At 40.8% G+C, this 19831-nt stretch overlaps 1 protein-coding gene across 1 annotated transcript in view; it reads left to right on the forward strand.

The window, feature by feature from the left end:
* DBH (dopamine beta-hydroxylase) overlaps positions 1 to 19831 on the forward strand; it is a 45366-nt gene that overhangs the window by 20371 nt on the left and 5164 nt on the right. Inside the window, exons 5-11 of the mRNA XM_043987030.1 lie at positions 809 to 985; positions 2686 to 2788; positions 10312 to 10478; positions 14074 to 14217; positions 16231 to 16269; positions 17143 to 17202; positions 19047 to 19174. Coding sequence (XP_043842965.1) covers positions 809 to 985; positions 2686 to 2788; positions 10312 to 10478; positions 14074 to 14217; positions 16231 to 16269; positions 17143 to 17202; positions 19047 to 19174 — 818 coding nt within the window. The remainder of the gene's footprint in view (positions 1 to 808; positions 986 to 2685; positions 2789 to 10311; positions 10479 to 14073; positions 14218 to 16230; positions 16270 to 17142; positions 17203 to 19046; positions 19175 to 19831) is intronic.

Raw genomic sequence — 19831 nt, forward strand, 5'->3', positions numbered from 1 at the left:
TCCTGGAAGGCCCCTTGGACACCCCATGTGTGCTCTAGGGATTGATGGCCAAAAAGGTAGCCTCAGAATAAAGAACTCATATGTCCAGCTGTAATACTTCTGTTTTGGAGCTGTTTAGAGTCCTCAGGCAAGTGCCTTTGGTTAGAGTCCATTTTCTAGTCACAGAGGTCATTTCATCTTCTTCACCTGTGCCTCACTTCCTGTCTTGAGCCATGCTGACCTGCCCTCAATAGGCTCAACCCCTGCAGTCCAACAATGGATCCTCAATCCATTTTAATTCATCAGTTCTCTTGTAGAATCCCAAAATGTTAGAGCTGGTAGTGACCGTAGGTAGTCTACTCTCTTCATTTTACCGGTAAGAATTTCTGCTCAGGGGAGGTAAGGCTCAAGGAGCAACGATTTGCCCAAAGTCCCATAGGGAGTCAGTGTCAGAGCTGGGACTAGCAGTCAAGCCTGTGGACTCTCAGTTTGTTGTTGTTGTTCAACTTCTATTTTCAAAGAGGAACAATGACATCACAGGTGATGTCTTGACCTGTGCATGAATTAGACTTAAGTTTAAGTGAGGCAGGGTTGTGCAAAGGCATCAGCCTCATTTCACAATGTTCCTCTTAAGACACTTTTTCTGGGCAAGATGAAAGAAGAAGCAGCAATACCAGAGGTGTTGCTTCTCTAAGAGATCTATATTCTCTTGGGAAGACAAAACTAGTCTTAGAGAAAGGGACTCATGGGGGTCAAGGGTGGAAGAGGGTCAGGAATAGTGAGGTTACTCTGTGACTCATCATGTCTGTCCTTTGAGTGATCTCTGCAGTATGAGCCCATCATCACCAAGGGTAATGAAGCCCTCGTCCATCACATGGAGGTCTTTCAGTGTGCTGCGGAGTTTGAGACGTTTCCACACTTCAATGGGCCCTGTGATTCGAAGATGAAACCTGAACGGCTGAAATACTGCAGACACGTGTTGGCTGCCTGGGCCTTAGGAGCCAAGGTGTGTACGGAGATTGGTTATAATAATGATTCATACTCACTTCATTCTAAGGTTTCCTTCCTCCACCTCCTCAATTCCATAATTTCCTCACCAATAGTCATAATCATAATAATAACAACAGCAAGATGACAACTTACATTTATATATTTTAAGTTTTGCAGAATTCTGCACATATATCACTTGATATATCCTTACAGTGTTGTTATAAGGAAGATATTACAGGGATCATCATCATCATTATTATTTTGTTGTTGTTATTAGTTATCCCCATGAATGAATGAATTAAGAAAGTCTTTATTAAGCATTTGCCACATGCAAAGCACCATATGAAGTGCTTCTTAAGCTAAAATGGTTTTTTCATGCCTTTGCTCATTTTATAGATGAGCAGTCTTAGGGTACCTGAGAACAGAACTAAAAGGGATGTTGGAAGTAATTTAGTTCAGCCCCCTCATTTTATTGGCGAGGTAATCAAATCCCAGAGATTTTTAGTGGGTTCCCTAAGGTGATGCAGGTAGTAAATGAAAGAGATGGGATTTGAACCCAAATTTCCCAGCTTTAAATCCAATGACTCACTCATGATCATTCAGTTACTAAGTGGAAGAGACAGAATTTAAACTCAGGTCCTTTTTTATCTTCAAGTAAAAGAGATGGTAGACCCAGCAAGCAAGGGAGAGGGCAGGCCCAGCAATAAGGGAGAGAGGTTAGGCCCAATAAGCAAGAGAGAGAATAGACCCAACAAAGTAGAGGGAGGGCAAGTGGTGATGGGTGGTTTCAATTAACCAATCAACAAGCATTTTTAAACACCTACTCTTTTGAGGGGCACTGTGTTAGGTGCTGGAAATAAAAATACAAAGAATGAAACAATCCCTACTCTCAAGGAGATTACATTCTAGGGTTAGGGGAGAAGAGGAGGAAGATTGGAAGAAGTTTGGAAAGTATCAGAAGGTTCTCCTGTCCTCAAATATCCATTTTACTCATTTGTATGCCTCTGATTTCACCCTTCCTTTGATTCATGGAGCCCGTTTGGTCTTCAAGGGTCTCTTAAAAATTCAAGTTTCCTTGTTTCCTTTTTTTGAACTTTACTGTTTCATGTGTATTAGTCTTGCCTACTCAGTATGCAGACAGAGACCCTGTCTTATGTGTTTATATCCCATTTTAGAGCCTAGACAGTGCCAAGAATGTGGTTGGTTCTTTTGCCTGAAACAAATAAACTATGGGGTACCTGAGGACAGAGACTATGCTTTCTTCATCTGTATATTCCCATAGTGCTGTGGATCATAGAGCCTTACAAATAATAACCATGTCATACATAGAAGACTAAATGAGAGTAGTAACAGCTAACTGTCTACTTTGCAATTTAGCTGAAGGCTGCCCTGTATGGGGAAATGGGAGGGTGGACTTGGGCAGGGGGCAAGGAAGACTCATGATGCTCTCCATGTTCCAGAGTCTAAGTTTCTGTCTATGCATGGGATGAGCAATAGGACTGTGGTTGTTCACTGTGGGTAGAAATCACCTTATTTTCAGATGACTCCCTCACTTCTCACCTCCTCTTGTGCCTTTGGACTCTGTAGACTTCAGAAACTAAATAGAGTGGGATGGCTCATGGATGAGATTCAGGGTTCTTTGTAATTACATGTGAGTCTTTTTTGCTTATCATTTACTGCTGTATTCACCCTCCCTTTATACCCTCAATCTTATAGGCATTTTATTACCCAGAAGAAGCTGGTCTTGCTTTCGGAGGCCCGGGATCTTCAAAATATCTCCGTCTGGAGGTTCACTATCACAACCCTCTTGAAATAAAAGGTCAGTGTCTGAATCTATGCGATTTATAGAACTTGTGTCTTTCCAGGATCCAGTTTTCTTATTCTCAAATGTCATCCTTTAACCTCTTCTTAATTAAGCAGGTTGAATCAGTACATCTCCCTCACTTTCTCTTATAGATGGGTGATGGGGGAAGTCATATGATCTAGAACTGGCCATTTCAACTCAACTTAACTCAATACCTAATTGTGTCCTTAAAAGTTTGATCCACACTAAAAACATAGTCAGCCCCCAATACTTTCCCCCACTTTTTCATGTTATGGTGTCAGCTAAAACTCCAAGCTATCTTTAGGTTGTTATTTGTAAAGAAGTTCAAAAAACACTCAGAAAGGCACCAAACATCTGTGATACAACAGGATTGCAATATAAACTGTCAACACTAGAAGACCAATTTTGAAGTGGGCTGTTAGTCCTAACAGAACACTGGACTTCGGCAGCACCAACTGTGTTTTTCCTATAAACGCCCACTTGCTAGAGCTCAATTATACCCATATATAGATGATGGAGAAATGTGGTGCTCTCAGAGATGATGTAATACTAGGACCAGACAATGGTCACAGCCAAGAGCAGAATGTGTGCAATCCCTGCTGAATATCTTGCTCTAACTATAGGAAACAGCACTTCCAAATCAGGCATCCATGGTTTCAGCAAAAATAAACAAGTTCTTCCTATTTCCCAAATGCCTGTGCATGCAACCTCCTTCTCATCCTTAGAGCCAAAGGATTTTGGACTTAGAAGTGACCTTTGATCCATCACCCACATTTTACAGGTGTAGAAACTCATCTCCAATCTATCTTACACACAGATCATGTTACTCTCTTGCTCAAAGACCTTCAGTGACTTCCCATTGCTGACAGGATTAATATTCAAAACATCAAACTGACATTTAAGGCTCTCTATGTTCTGATTCTAATTTGTTTTTCCAGCCTTATCTGCTGCTTTGAATTACTGTTATCTTCTGCTATTTCCCTGTTTGGACCTATTTGATGTTTAGTCATTTTTCAGTTGTATCTGACTCTTCAAGACCCCATTTGGGTTTTCTTGGCAAAAATGCTGGAGTGGTTTGTCATTTCCTTTTCCAGTTCATTTTTACAGATGAGGAAACTGAGGCAACTGGAGTTAAGTGACTTGCCCAGGATTACACAGTGTCTGATGCCAGATCTCAAATCAAGAATATAAGTCTTTCTGACTCTAGGCCTGGTACTCTATCCATTAAGCCAGGACTTCTTAAACTTTTTCCATCCACTACCCCTTTTCACCCCAGAACTTTTTTGTGGAGTAATGTGGGTTAACTGACTTGCCCAGGGTCACACAGATAGTAAGTGTCAAGTGTCTGATGCTGGATTTGAATTCAGGTCCTCCTGAATCCAGGGTTGGTGCTTTATCTACTGCGCCACCCAGCTGCCCCTCACCCCAGAAATTTTATGCAGCCCCAGATACATAGTTATATAAAATAGGCATACATAACCTTTTACTGTTGCCAAATTTTTCACGACTCACAAATTCAATTACATGACCTCATATGGGGTCACAACCCACAGTTTAAGAAGTTAGGCACTAGGCTACCTCATTGCTTCCAACCAAAACAAACTATTGGTCATTCCCCAAACATGCTTCATGCTTTCCCATTTATCCCTTTGTCCCTCCAAAGATTGGAGAATCCTTGTGCTCCAGCTGAATTCGGCAAATGCTTATTAAATACCTACTGTGTGCTAGGTACCATGCTTAGCTCTGGGAATACAAAGTTTTTTTTTTAAGTCTCTGCTTTCAAAGAGGCCACAATTTAATAGAAGTATAGGACACACACATATGAAGAAGAAACAAGGAAGAATGTGATAGGACAGAGAAGCAAAAAGGTGACCATACTAAAAAAATCTCACTAAGGATCTTGCTGGTACCACCAAGTTTGGTAGAAGATGTAGTCCATAGACTCTCTCCTAGAGGTATCTTCATTGTAATAGTGGGTTCTGGGAAACCCAAAGCCTTCAAGATTCAAAGCAATCAATTGTGAATAGTGGGAATTTTATGTAGGTGTGCAGTAGAAGAGATTAAAAACCAGGAAGGAACTTTTGATCTTAGGACATCAGCTCTACCATGTGCATAAAATGTTAGAGCCAGAAGGGGCCCTAGAACAATGCATGTAAGGGTTAGGAAGGGCCTTAGAATGTAGGGTGTTAGCTTTAGAAAATATTCTAGCTATCACCTGGCTCAGCCCAATCATTTTGCAAAGAAGAAAACTGACAGCAAGAGAGGCAAATGACTTGTCTAATGTTACACAGGAATTAACGGGCAGAGCTGTGATTCAAAGAATAATTATTTTTGTGCTGATTTGGTGTTTCTCCAACTTTCTGTCCATTCCCTAGGCTTCTTGTTGTTTGTATTGTCTTCCTCCGGTAAGGAGCCTTGTCTGTCGAGCTTGTTTTGTGGGGAGGTGTGACATGGGTAGTTATGGGGGTCTGAAGACTTCCTCCCTCTCCTATTCAAGCCAATATCTATGACACACAATTCCAAGCAATGGAGGGCTTGGGGCGGGGGGATATAGAGATAAGTAAGAAATGGTCCCTTACATCCAAGAGGTCGTACAGCCCAAGAGGAGGAGAGGGCAAGAATATTAATCACTGATACAAGTTGAATATATGAACATGATGATCCCCAGTATCCTTTTCCATCTGTATTTTCTTGACATTAACAGCAATCTTACATCCCACAAGTAGACTATGAGCCAACTTGGCCAATAAAATGATACCGTGCATCTTGTTCAATTAAAATCAAAAGGGAAAGATGCTTTTTAAAAACTTCCAGCTCCTTAGGTCTACAGGGAAGCCTGCTTCTTCATGCTATCTGGGTGTATTTATGGATCCATTGCCACATATAGGGAAGATCATGTCATTTCGCGAATCTCAAAATGTGCTACTTTGCTATAAATATCGAGATCTAGCAATTATTTCATTATTTCATTCTCTTCTGAATTTTAACCAATTACATCTTTTTTATTATTATCCATCTGATGCAATCAGCATGGAGATACTGGAGATGGTTGAATTTGGACTTTTTTTTTATTAAGGGGTTTGAGTGAAGGGAGGGGAGGAAAGTATGATTTTTTTTTTCTTTGAGGTACACCAAGAGTTTGCCCTCGGAATATCCTGGAGGTGTGGTGGGGAGAGTATAATTTGGTGGGGAGCACCAAATGAGGACACACACCCCCTCCAACATAACTAAGTCTTTCCCATTTTAGTAAGCCAGGAGGGGTAAGTTGGCCAAATGAGCTAGCTGTCAACTTTGGTCCCTAAAGGGGATAAACTACAAAGCAGGGCTCAGTCAGGAATCCTGAGTTCTTGCTCTACTTTCAGCCAGCTATTTAACCTTGGACTTCAATTTACTCCCTTGTAAACTGAGCAGGTTGGATGATATGATCTCTATGGTCCCTTTCAACTTTAAAATGCTCTGCTTTTCCTTCAGTGGATTGTGGGAAGATGACTTAGGGACTGGGTTAGCAGCAGCAACCGGACACATGGCTTCACCACCACCATCCACCACCTTTCCAATCCCCAATTTTCTAGTTCACACAGATTATTTTTTGTAAATTATTGTTATCTTTTGACTTTCCATTGCCTTCATTTCTGAACATGCCCCCCTTCCTTGGGGAATTACTCTTTTAACAAAGAATGAAAAACAATTTTTTAAAAAGCAAAACTGCAATACATCAATTAAATCTGATCATATGTGAAATGTTCTATATCCACTGGCCCCTACCTCTGCAAAGAAAGAAGGTGGCACATTTTCTCATATCTCTTGGGTCCTGGATTGGTCAATTCATTATGCACTCAAATGGATCTGTGATTCCATTAGTTTGGTGCCCCCCTTCACATCTTGTTAACATGGATTCTTGATTTTGGTTTTGTTTTTGTTTTTTTGCAGGGGCAATGAGGGTTAAGTGACTTGCCCAGGGTCATGCAGCTAGTAAGTGTCAAGTGTCTGAGGCCAGATTTGAACTCAGGTCATCCTGAATCCAGGGACAGTGCTTTATCCACTGCACCACCTAGCTGCCCCCAGATTCCATTAGTTTGGTAGTTATATACATACAGATGAATCTTAAATAAGTCCAAGGGATATAAAAATTGTGCTTTTCTTGCTCTTCTCCCTTGTATCTCTGCCCTGGGTACTTAGAAGGCAGAGAAGGTAGCCTGTATACTTGGCACTTATTACTATAATACAATGCTGTGGGAAGAACTCTGTGCTTGGAGTCAGAAGGGACCTAGATTTGAATCCTGCCTCAGACACTTATTAATTATGTAATCTTGGACTGGTCACCTAGCCTCAATGAGCCTTGGATTCCATATCTGTGCAATGGTGATGATAATACCTCTAATGCTTATTTTATAGGGGTTTTTCAAGGTTCAAAAGAGATAATATATTCAAAGTACTTTGGAATTATTAAAGAATTACAAAAGGCCATATTCATGTTAGTTAATATCATCTTTCAGGAACTCAGTTCAAGTTTCACATCCTTCATGGATTTGCCTCAAGGAAGGCCCCAAATCATCATTATTTTAGCCAAAAAAAGATCAGCTTTCTCTGCATATCTTATTCAGTTGACCTTGTTCCAGACCTAGAAATATTGTGAGGTTGATGAATTTTGGTTTTCGAGAGTCCAAGCCCCATGATGGGATGATGTGCCCTTTCCCCAGGGAGAGGAGGGAATAAGCATTTATTAAGCACCTACTATATTCAAGGTACTGTGCTAAGCATTTTATAAATTGTTGTTTGTCCTTTGCTCTCAAAGAACACCATGACATCAGGAGGTGATGTTATAACTTGCAGTGAATTGTATTTAAGTGAGGCAGGCCTGTGCAAAGTCACCAGCCTCACTCTCTCCTCCAGAGCCATCTGGATCCAGTGGTGAGATATAGATCAGGATGACTGGAGATGGCCCCCCACTTTATAATTATTGTCTCATCAGAGTCCCAGGTGCACTATGCCTTCAGAGTAAACCTGGCAGCAAGCCTGGAACTAGGAATTTTTGCTCCTAGGCTAAGAGGCAGGAAAGAGCCTCTAATTGAGTAGGGATTTGGGCATGGGGACGGGGATGGGGATGGGGTAGGGGGCAGAAATACCAGGACACCGGTGAGTGAGAGGCCGAAGAATTGGGAGAGGGAGGAACTAACCTTAGCAGACCATCTGACCATCTGCTAATTTCCTAATTTAACTAATTATTTTGTTTGTGGGTTGCCAGAATTGTGATCAATATTCTTAGAGGAATCTCCTAAATTGATGAGATCACAGATCCATTTGAAAATTTAGATATTCTTGCTAACTCGGTGTCAGTTAGACATCCGTGGCCACTCCAAGAATCCTAGGAATGATAGGGAAGGTATGACATCTTTCTCTATCCACCCTCCTCTCTCCTCTACCACTACTGGCCTGCTCTCTGGACACCCATTTCCCCCTCTTAACACTGATAGCTAGTCAGGCTCTCCCCTAGACAGAAAGTGGCAGAGATCTGGGACCCTCCAGCAGACCTTGGCCGTGGGAGCTTACTGGAATGTCCCTGATCCCCCAGGGTAGATATGCTCCTGCATGATCTCCAACTGACCATGTGAATGGGGAAGGAGTAAATTGTTACTAAGCTATTGGTAGAAGGGAGGGGGAGTGAATCTTCAGAGCCCTCTATGGCCTTATGGTGAGTGCTAGATTCATATTTCCTTCAGTTCCTTAGGGAGGCCTGACCATACAGACAAAGCATTGGAACTCTCCTGAGCTAGGGTGGGTAAGAGACTACAACAATGATGCACCTTGGGGCAGCTAGGTGGCACAGTGGATAGAGCACCTGCCCTGGATTCAGGAGGACCTGAGTTCAAATCCGGCCTCAGATACTTGACACTTAACTAGCTGTGTGACCCTGGGCAAGTCACTTAACCCCAGTTGCCTCACCAAAATAAAAAAATAAAACAATGATGCACCTTTGGGGGCAGCTAGGTGATGCAGTGGATAAAGCACTGGCTCTGGATTCAGGACTTAGACACTTGACACTTGGTAGCTGTGTGACCCTGGGCAAGTCACTTAACCCTCATTACCCCACCAAAAAAAAACAACACCCACACAATGATGCACCTTCATGGTCAACTGGATGCCCCTTCTTCCCAGGAACCTAATGTCTCCTGTTTGGTGGTTTAAAAGTTTGAGGGCGGGGCGGCTAGGTGGCGCAGAGGCGGCTAAGTGGCACAGTGGATAAAGCACGGGCCCTGGATTCAGGAGTACCTGAGTTCAAATCCGGCCTCAGACACTTGACACTTACTAGTTGTGTGACCCTGGGCAAGTCACTTAACCCCCATTGCCCCGCAAAAAAAAAAAAAAAAAAAAGTTTGAGGGCCATATGCTGTTTTCAGCCCCATGATCTTTTCTTGGCCAGGGCATTGATGTGGGGGTAGGCCCATAAAAAAGGACGTACCTGGTTGTGCCCCCCCCACCCTATAGAAGGCAGGTGAACTACATTTGCCAAAGGAGTTCCCCTTTGCTGTGTTGGCATAGAGTGTGGAAAAGGGGTTATGGCAATGTTTGGAGATGACGTTGGAGCTCTAATCTCTGGTCATTACAGTCATCAGATATGGAGTCCTAGCCACACCCACTCAATACTCAGTAGGGAACTGGCATTTGGCACAAGACCTCTAAATTTGATGTTCTCTAAATTCAATGTCTTGGGGAAAAACCCTAGTTGCAGCTCCCATCCAGTCTTCTTAGCCGAATCTTTGCTCAGTACCTCTTCTGACTTTTATCCCTGCTTCTCTATCTGATAAACTCACCCATAATAGTATAATCCCTGCCCCCTCATCCCATCCCAGATAATATATTTATATTTCCACCAGGCCCTTTGAGACCATACCCCTGCTTTGAGCTATCATTTAAATTTCTTCACAACCTAAGCCCAAGATACCTTTCCATCTTTATCTCCTGAACCCTCTTTTCCATCCAGGTTGTATTTTTCACCATCTCTTGATCATGCTTTGCCCATTCCTGCCTTTGTTCTCGCCATTCCTCATTTCTTAGCATCTTCCATAAACCTGGTATGCCTTTCCTCACCCCCACAAACAATACAATCCTACCCACTTGTCATGGGTTTATATCCTCTATAAAACCTTTCCTGACTCCTGAGATCTCAGAGCACTGACTGTACAACTTGCTTAGCCCTTGGCCCTGGCTCTCTAAGGCCTCTTTACTCTAAAATCCCCGTGATCCTAAAATCTTCAGATGCTTGACAATAAGACTGCTGCTCACAGCCATTTGCTTCTGTTTGTTACAGCTGGGGAACATAAGAGGATTTAAAAGTAATAAAATGCATATAGAAAAGAAAAACTCAGTCAACCAGCAAATAAAAAAATTGAGCTATTTCCTTGACATGAAGAGCTAGGGAGTATATTTTGTTGTTGTTGTTTTTGTTTTCCCCTTTCTTGCGTGGTGCTGCTTCTGCTGAAGTTTTAAACTAGGATGTGGTTCCCTCTCCATCTTAGGCCGCCATGACTCCTCAGGCATCCGTTTGTATTACACAGCTACACTGAGGCCATTTGATGCTGGGATCATGGAGCTGGGTCTGGTATATACCCCTGTGATGGCCATCCCACCAAAAGAAACAGACTTCATCTTGACTGGCTATTGCACTGACAAATGTACTCAACTGGTGAGTATTTCTGGATTCTTGTCCTTTAACCTTGACTCTCACAGAAAACCAATTTCGGCCAGTCTGGGCACTGGCAAGGTATGACCAACAAATAGTTTACCTTGGGTTTGATTCTGATAAGGTTTCTATACTAATGTTGGCAACATTTACTCAGTGTAGGCGAGTTAGCCTAGAGCATAGAGGTTGTAATGGGGAGTAATGTGTAATGAGTTTAGATAATGGGTAACGAGCTTGGATTAAGATTATGCAGGGCTCTAATGCCAAATAGAAAAGTTTGCATCTTATTTGTTAGGTGATGGGGAGCCACTGGAGCTTCTTAAGCTGGGGAGTAACATCAGGCTTTAAGGAGACCAATTTGGCTTCTCTGGGGTGGTTAGATTGGAGAAGAGGCTTGATGCAGAGAATACAATTAGTAGGTTATTATAATAGTTCAAGCAAGAGGTGATAGGGGCATGAACTAGGGGATGGCTGTGATATGAGTGGAGAAAAGGAGCGGAGTGGGAGAGATGCTGAAAATGTAGAATTGAATATATGGGGCAGGAGTGGGTGAAAGTAAAGAGTTGAGAATGACTCAAAGGTTGAAAATCTAGGGGACTAGAAAATGGTGGTACTCTCAACATAAATAGGGAAGTTAAAAGAGGAAATGGATTTATGGAGTAAAACAACATATTTGGTTGTGGACAGGTTGAGTTTGAGAATCTATAAGACATCTAGGTAGAGATGTCTAAAAGGTAATTGGAGGATGTGCACATAAAGCTCAGGAGAGATATGGGGACTGGATGTGTAGGTCTGAGAATTGTCTGCATGGAAGCTGGCAAGATCACAGAAGGAGAGTATAGAAAGAGAAGAAAAAAGGATCCAGGATGAAGACTTAGGTTATACACACACACACTCACACACACAGGGAGGGGCAGGAGGGGGAAGGGGGAAGGGAGTGGGAGAGGGAGGGAGGGAAGGAGGGACGGAGAGGGAAAAGGAGAGAGAGAGAGAGAGAGAGAGAGAGAGAGAGAGAGAGAGAGAGAGAGAGAGAGAGAGAGAGAGGAAAAGCAAAGCCAAGGAGGACAGACCATCCGAAAGGAGGTGATCAACAATGTTAAAAGCTGCAGAGAGGTCAATGAGGCATTTTGGCATTAGAAACAAATTAACAAAATGTAAAATGGCAATAACTATTTAGGGTAGGGAGTTATAAATTTTTTTGGTCCTCATATGCCTTGACTTTCCACAGACCTTCCCATACACCTTGTTCAATATGAAAGGAAATTCTAGAACTTAATATAGCTATTTATTAACTATTCCCCGTACCCTCTTGAGAAGTTTCTAGTATCCCCAGGTTGGAAACCCCTAATCTAGTAGAAATGATCTGGGTATTATAGTTCTTCCTATTCTTTGGGATAATAGATGAAATAATATAATTAACAACTCATGTTTATATAGTGCTTGAAGAACTTACAAACTGCTTTCCACATAATAACCCTGTGAAGTATACAGTATAGTATCATTGTCTCTAGTTTACAAATGAGAGAAGTAAGGTGACTAGCCCAAGACCAAATCAAGATCTTCTGACTTCAGATCTACGCTTTTCATAATAATAGCTGCCTGAGGAAGCCTGGCTTTCTACAGGAGCAATTGGGTGAATGCAATTTAGGTACCTTCAGAATGATGGACAACCAAAGGCATTATTGCCTGCATCTCCTAGCAAAATAACACAGCTGGTACAAAGGCATTTGTGCTATACTGAACCTCTTTATGGCTCCCTGACCATCCTCTTGCCTGAAAGACCATACCAGGGACAAACAAGCATTTGTTTTGCTTTTTTAAGACTTTAGAAGAGAGAATTCTAAAACTACTGACACTATGGAAAAGTCCTTCCTTGAGTCCAACCTAAATCTTCCCTATTCCTTTTAATCTTCCTTCCTCTTGTTTTATCTTTAGTGGACAAGGTAATTACTAATCTCCTTTCTATACTTAAGTCTTGGCTATGGGGTTGATAATTGACACCAATTCATTAACAAAGTCTTTTGGACTTTTAGGAACAAAATCTCTTTGGATGGAACAAAGATTTATAAGGAATTCAGCTCTAAGGTGATTGTGGCAATCACGAATGTGGTCTTGTAGGGTTCCTCATCTCTGTATGGTAGGGAGGCAAGTCAGTGGAAAGTTTCCATAAGTGAATGAGGAGTGTTTTAGAACAGAGGTATCAAACATACAGCCCTGGGGCAGCATTGCTACCTGCAACACTCCCCGGTGTAGCTGAATCAGATTAAAGAATATTTACCAAAGGAAATGCAAATACAGGAGAGCATAGATAATATTACTATCTGGTTTTCTAAGTCATTAGGTAGACTACAGGGATACTTATGTATGTAGGGTTTAGTGGTCACTGTTTCCATTGGAGTTTGACACCACCATTTTAGAGGACTTTGGTGAAGGTAGCCTTCAGTTAGTAAGTCAGATCCCACCGGCTGAGACCACCAATATGATATTGTTGAGAAGTCATACAATTATAGAATATTAGAGCTGGAAGGGACTTTATAACATGGAATTCAATGTCAGGCAGTGATTTTAAAACATAGGCCACAGTTTGGCAGTGCTAGAAAGGACCTTAGATATAGAACACAGAGTGTGAGAGTTGGAAGGTGTCTTAGAAACCACTGAGTCCTAAACCCTTATTTTAAAGGTGGGGAAATTGGGGCACAGACTGTTCAAGGTCACACAGCAGGCTGGTATCAGAGGCAGGACTAGAATCTGGGCATCCTAACTCTTTGTCTATTTCTTTCCCCTAAAAGGGTAAGCTTCAGTTATCTCGAATATTCACTGGTAGGGCACAGTGCATCCCCTGATGATGCTGGATAAATGGGATATGATCAGACATCCCCAGAAAAAGTCTCTTGCTGATCTCTGTAGAGTATCCCATCATTATCACAAAAGGTCCCTGTGTGAGCTTAGTGAGAAAAGGGCCTCTTAAAGTAGCTGGCAGTGACACCATTGAAGGAAAAAGTAAAAAAAAAAAAAAGCCTGTGACTGAATCATCTAGTCTGGGATAGAAAGAGAAAACAAATTACATTTCCTGGATGTTCTGGAAAATGCTGCACCCATTGGGGAGCCAATTCCCATTGCTACTCATCTGCCGGATCTACTGCCTTGAAATGCCTTGCACCATCCGCCTGTATGAAGCTGCTGCCACCATTCTCATGCCAAACTCTCAAAATAGATGTGAGCTGTCTTTTAGCAGCATAGTAACAACAAGGATCGAATTTACTCTTATTTCCTATTCCAATGGGGAGTTCTTGTTAAAAAACGGTAATGATGTATCATGCCTGTTCTCTGAGTCCCCCACATAGTCTGGTCACTCCCATTTAAAAGCCCACTAAGTGCTATGAAAATAGTATTAACAAGGTTTGTTTGATTTAAATGTCCCTAGTGAAACAAATGAGAAGAAAGTTCACTATTCTGAAGCCAAGAACAGCAGCACCTCACTTACCTAGATGTCAGAGTTCTGGGAACCCTCTAGAACACAGCTTTGAACCAATAACAATTTATTTAAAAGTGCATTTCCCCAGCTGAACCCTTTTTTCTTCCTACTATAATTTTCTAGGCTCTGCCACAGTCTGGGATCCATATCTTCGCTTCCCAGCTCCATACTCACCTCACAGGGAGGAAGGTGATCACGGTCATAGCTCGAGAAGGGAGTGTGACAGAGGTCATGAATAGGGATGACCACTACAGTCCCCACTTCCAGGTAGGGATGCTTAGCAGAAACCCCGACCTTCTTGGACTTAGCAACATCACAAAACAGGGATAGCTGCTCTTTGGTTGCTCTCTATTTTCTAACAAGGCACCCATGATCAATGTTTCTGCCATTTGGGGCTTCCCCTCTTTTTTTTTAGTGAGGCAATTGGGGTTAAGTGACTTGCCCAGGGTCACACAGCTAGTAAGTGTTAAGTGTCTGAGGCCGGATTTGAAGTCAGGTACTTCTGATTCCAAGGCCGGTGCTCTATCCACTGTGCCACCTAGCTGCCCAGCTTCCCCTCTTCTTGATGGAATATTCCCCTATGGTGACCCTTGCTACTTGGGGTTTTCTGTTACTACCTTAGAGATCTATTTATAGTCCATCTTGTATACCCAAGATATCAAGTAGATAAACTGACAAAATCATTCAGCAAACATTTCTTAAGTGTTTGCCATATATAAGAAACCCAGATGGGTGCTGGTGATCCAAAGGCAAAACTCAAAGTGGTCCCTGCTAATATGAGAGTCCTGGAGGCAGGGTGCATATTTGAATAAGAGATTTCTAAAAGCAATGTCCCAGTCCTTACTGCCTAAACCCAAGAAGTGATGGGAATTTCAGTTTGTGTTAGGCTGGTGAGGTGAGGAATAAGAATGAGGGGCAGGGAAGAGTTTTTGTTTTTGTTTTTTTGTATTGGGGTATGAGGAGGAGAGAAGCACCTGTCAATATGTACTTCCTAGTTTGGGTCCCAGTTTTCTCTATATACCCTTTTTGGCAAAATAGTTTAAATATATTTGTTTTCCTCCCTTCCTGATTTAAGAACATTTCCATGTCTCTGGAACTTAGCTCTTAAGAATCTGTCAATCTGTCCATTAAGTATTTATTAAGCACCTACCATGTGCCAGAAATGGTGTTAAGCACTGGGAATACAAAGAAAGGCAAAACACTTCTGTTCCTTCTGTCCAGGAACTTACAGTCTAATTTGAGGAAACATGACAAAAACAACTATGTACAAATGAGATAAAGACAGGATAAAATGGAGATAATCAACAAAGGGAAGGCACTAACTAGCACTAAAGTCTCTTTTAGAGGAATTAAAAAAATAAAACAAGACTAAGGAGGAAATGATGTCATCAGGTCATCTTCCCTGTGTCCATTTCACCCCATATTCCTCCCTCTGACCTCCAAATGGCCCCAGAATGAAATTTGAGAGCCTTTATAATCAAAGACACAAGGTCTTCTTTCTTTTTGAAAAACAATAATTATGCATTATTTATTTTAACATTTTTAAAAGTTTGACTTCTAAATTTTCTCCCTCTGCAACCCCCCCAACTCATTATGAAGGCAAACAATATATCAGTTATACATGTGAAATCATGCAAAACATATGTTCATATTCATCATGTTGCCAAAAAAACCCAGAAACAAACAAAAAAATTAAGTAAGTGAAAAAAAGATGCTTCAGTTTGTGCTCAGAGTTCATCAGTTCTCTCTTTAAAGGTAGATAGCATTTTTCATTGAGTCCTTTGGAATTTTCTTAGATCATTATATTGGTTAAAACAGCTAAGTCTTTCACAGTTGATCTTTGTTCAAATATTGCTGTTACTGTGTGCAATGTTCTTCTGGTTCTGCTCATTTCACTTTGCATAAATTCGTATAAGTCTTTCAAGGTTTTTCTGAAACTATCCCCTATGTCATTTCTTATAGCACAATAGTATTCCATCATAATTACATACCACAACTTGTTTGCCATTCCCCAACTGATGGATATCCCATTAATTTCCAATTCTTTGTGTAACCACAAAAAGAACTTGTTATAAATATTTTTGTATGTAAAAGTCCTTTTCCTTTTTCTTTGATTTCTTTGGGAGTAGTGGTACTGTTAGGTCAAAAGGTATGCACAATTTTATAGTCCTTTGGACATAGTTCCAAATTGTTCTCCAAAATGGTAGCCCAAGTCTTTTCTTGAACAGCTTCTTTCATCATTTCCCTCTCCCTTTTCTTCTTCTCTTTCTTTTCTTCTAGGAGATCCGAATGTTAAGGAAAGTTGTGTCTGTTCTCCCGGTGAGTATAAAGTGAGAAAACTAACAAATTGCAGCATGGCCCAACTAAGTCAAGTAATAAGACCTTTCTTTCAATCAGTATCCCTACATGCATCATTTCTATACCCTAACCATGCAGGTAGGGGTGAGTAATAAATCTCTCTATGGAAGGAAATGGGGTGGGGGGAGTGACAAAGTGCAGTTAGAGTTGAGCATCTCATCAAATAACTTAGGGTGCTGCAGTTTGACCTCAGATGCCATCTTTGGATTTTGTGATAGTTATACCTGTTAATGTGCGGGTACTATAGGTTGACTCTGCAGAGATCTTTGACTTACCACCCTATATATCAAATGATAGGATATGCAATAATAAAATCAGATTTTTTTATAGTTATAAGGGACCTTAGAACATAGAATGTTAGATTATAGAATCTTGGAGCTGGAAATGACCTTAACAAATAGAATGTTAAAGTTGATCAGGATTTAGAATTAAGGAATGTTAGACCATTAGACATAGAGGGTCAGAGCTGGAAGTAACTTTAGAACATGGAATGTCAGAACTGGAAAAACACCTCAAAATATCACACATTAAAACATGGTTTTGTCCTCTATAGAATAAGGGAGTTCGCCTCTAAAGTCCCCTTCAGCTCCAAGGTTCTATAGTTTGAGACCCAGACTGGGGAAATGACTTATCTAAAGTTGTACAACAAGTCAGTGGCAGAATTGTATAATCCAAGTCTCCTGACAGCCCACTGCTCCATTTACCATACCAATTGTTGGTGGGTGGCCATTATTTTTAGATTACCAAGGGAGTTGTGTTCATCACATCCTGCCCATATGCATCAGCCCCAGGACACATGTGCTAATGAATCTGACTGTTTGCTTGGTTACACAGGGGGATGTGCTCATTACTTCTTGCACATACAACACAGAAGACAGAGAGCTGGCTACTGTGGTGAGTGAACATGGATCCCTTTCTTCTCTCCTTTTTTTATGTCTCTGTCTCTCTCACTGTCTCTCTCTGTCTCTCTGTTTCTTTCTCTCTCTCTCCCCAACTTTGGAAATTCCACCACATTCAATAAAGTACTTGATGACATAATGTCCTAATTCTCTGACTGTTTCATATGTCTGAGTGTAGAGTCCCCAACTAGATTTTTTAAACAAACATTTTTATTTAAAGAGTTGAGTCCCAAATCCCATCCCTCTTTCCCTCTCTCCTCTCCCCCCTCCCTGAGGTGGTAAGCAGTCAGACATAGGTCATACATGTGCAGTTATGTAAAACATTACCATATTAATCATTTTGTATAAGAAGACTCTAATAAAAGAAAAAATGTAAGAAAGTAAAAAATAGCATGCTTCAGTCTGTGTTCCATCAATATCAGTTCTTTCTTTGAAGGTGGATAATATGCTTCATCATTAGTCCTTTGGAATTGTCTTGGAGCATGGTATTGCTAAGAATAGCTAAGTCATTCACAATTCTTCACTGAACAATATTGTGGTTACTGTGTACAATGTTCAACTGGTTCTGTTCACTTCACTATACATCAGTTCATATAAGTCTTTCCAGGACTTTCTGAAATCATCCTCCTTGTCATTTCTTATAGCACAATAATATTCCATCACAATCATATACCACAGATTATGTAATCATTCCCCAATTGATGGGCATTCCTTTGATTTCCAATTCTTAGCCACCACAAAAACACCTGCTAGAAATATTTTTGTACAAATAGGTCTTTTTCTCTTTTGGAAGATGTTTTTGGGATAAAACCCTATCAATGGTATTGCTAGATCAAAGGACATGCACTGTTTTATAGCCCTTTCGGCATAGTTCCAAATTGCTCTCCAGAATGGTTGTATCTGTTCACAATTCCACCAACAGTGGATTAGCATACCAGTTTCCCCACATCCCCTCAACATCTTACTTTTTTGTTATATTTGCCACTCTGATAGGTATGAGGTCATACCTAAGAGTTGTTTTTATTTGCACTTCTCTGATCAATAGTAATTTACAGCATTTTTTCATATAACTATAGATAGCTTTGATTTCTTTGTCTAAAAACTGCCTGTTCATATCTTTGATCATTTATTAATTGGGGAATGACTTGTACTTTTATAAATTTTACTTAGATCTCTATACATTTGAGAAATGAGGCCTTTATCAGAGATACTTACTGTAAGAATTCTTTCCCAGTTTTCTGCTTTTCTTACCATTTTGGTTGTATTGGTTTTGTTTGTGCAAAAGTTTTTTAATTTTATATAGTCAAAATTGTCTATTTTACATTTTGTAATGCTCTCTATATCTTCTTTGGTCCTAAATTCTTCCTCTGTTCATAAATCTGACAGATAAACTATCCCATGCTCTCTTAACTTGCTTATGATATCAACCTTCATGTGTAAATAATGTACCCATTTTGACCTTATTTTAGTATATAGTGTGAGATGCCCCAACTAAATCCTGCATTGCTTGAGGGAAGATTTCTGTCTTCTTCTGATCATGTTGTCCTCCAAAATGTCTGGTAGGAGACAGGGAGTCTTTATGTCCTTAAGACTAGTCTGAGCCATAGAACTGTAGCCATTAGGGCTACAAGTGACCTTTGTGACCATTTCACCCAATATGACCTTCCTGTAAATGAGATTTCTAACTTATAAAATTAAAATAAAATTCCTTCTCTGTCTATTTCACTGGATTGTTTTTGAAGATCAAATGAAATACCATTTGTGAAACTACTTTTAAAGTCTAAGATTACCATACACACATATGGGTTATAATTATTAGTCTATTTTTTAACCTTCCAGGGTGGGTTTAGCATCACAGAAGAAATGTGTGTGAATTACATACACTACTACCCACAGACAGAGTTGGAATTATGTAAGAGTGCTGTGGACCCTGGCTACTTACAGAAATATTTTCACCTTGTTAACAGGTAACTCTTCCTCCTCCACCCTCCAACCCCAATGAAAATGTTCACAACACATTAGAGTGTATTCTGATTTGTATGAATTTCACCCTAATATGATAGCTAGAAAATCTTCATTGTCTCCAATGGTGGGGTGGAAATATTACAACATGCATGCATACACACTGCCTGCCCATTTTATAGATGGAGAAAATTGAAAAAGGCAGGGCTGAGAGAGCTGAATGGGTTGTCATAAACAAACAAACAAAAAAGTTTACTCAAGGTGAGAATTGGTGGTGGTAGTGGTTAGGGGCAGGGCACACTTATCTCCCCTCTTTGATATAATCTGTTAAGTTAGCACTACATAAATGAATTTAAATTCTGTTCAAATTTGGACTGGTCATTTAAAGAGGCAGTTGATTAAGGACTTCAGCATAGAAAGATACTGGGTGGGTCAGACAGAAACATTTATTTCTGGAGAAACTTGTGGACTATTTCCAGTTGAACTAGAGCTTACCTCACACTGTCACATACATCATCTCCCTTGTTCCTCCCAATACCCCTGTGAGGGTATCAGCACAGGATATTCCCACCTTCACCTCTCCCAACCCCAGATGAGGAAACGGGTTCAGAAAAGTTTAGTCATTTGCTTCACATCACACAACTAGTAAGTAGCAGTGAGAG

This window comes from Dromiciops gliroides, chromosome 2 (genome assembly GCF_019393635.1).
Source record: "Dromiciops gliroides isolate mDroGli1 chromosome 2, mDroGli1.pri, whole genome shotgun sequence".
NCBI lineage: Eukaryota > Metazoa > Chordata > Mammalia > Microbiotheria > Microbiotheriidae > Dromiciops > Dromiciops gliroides.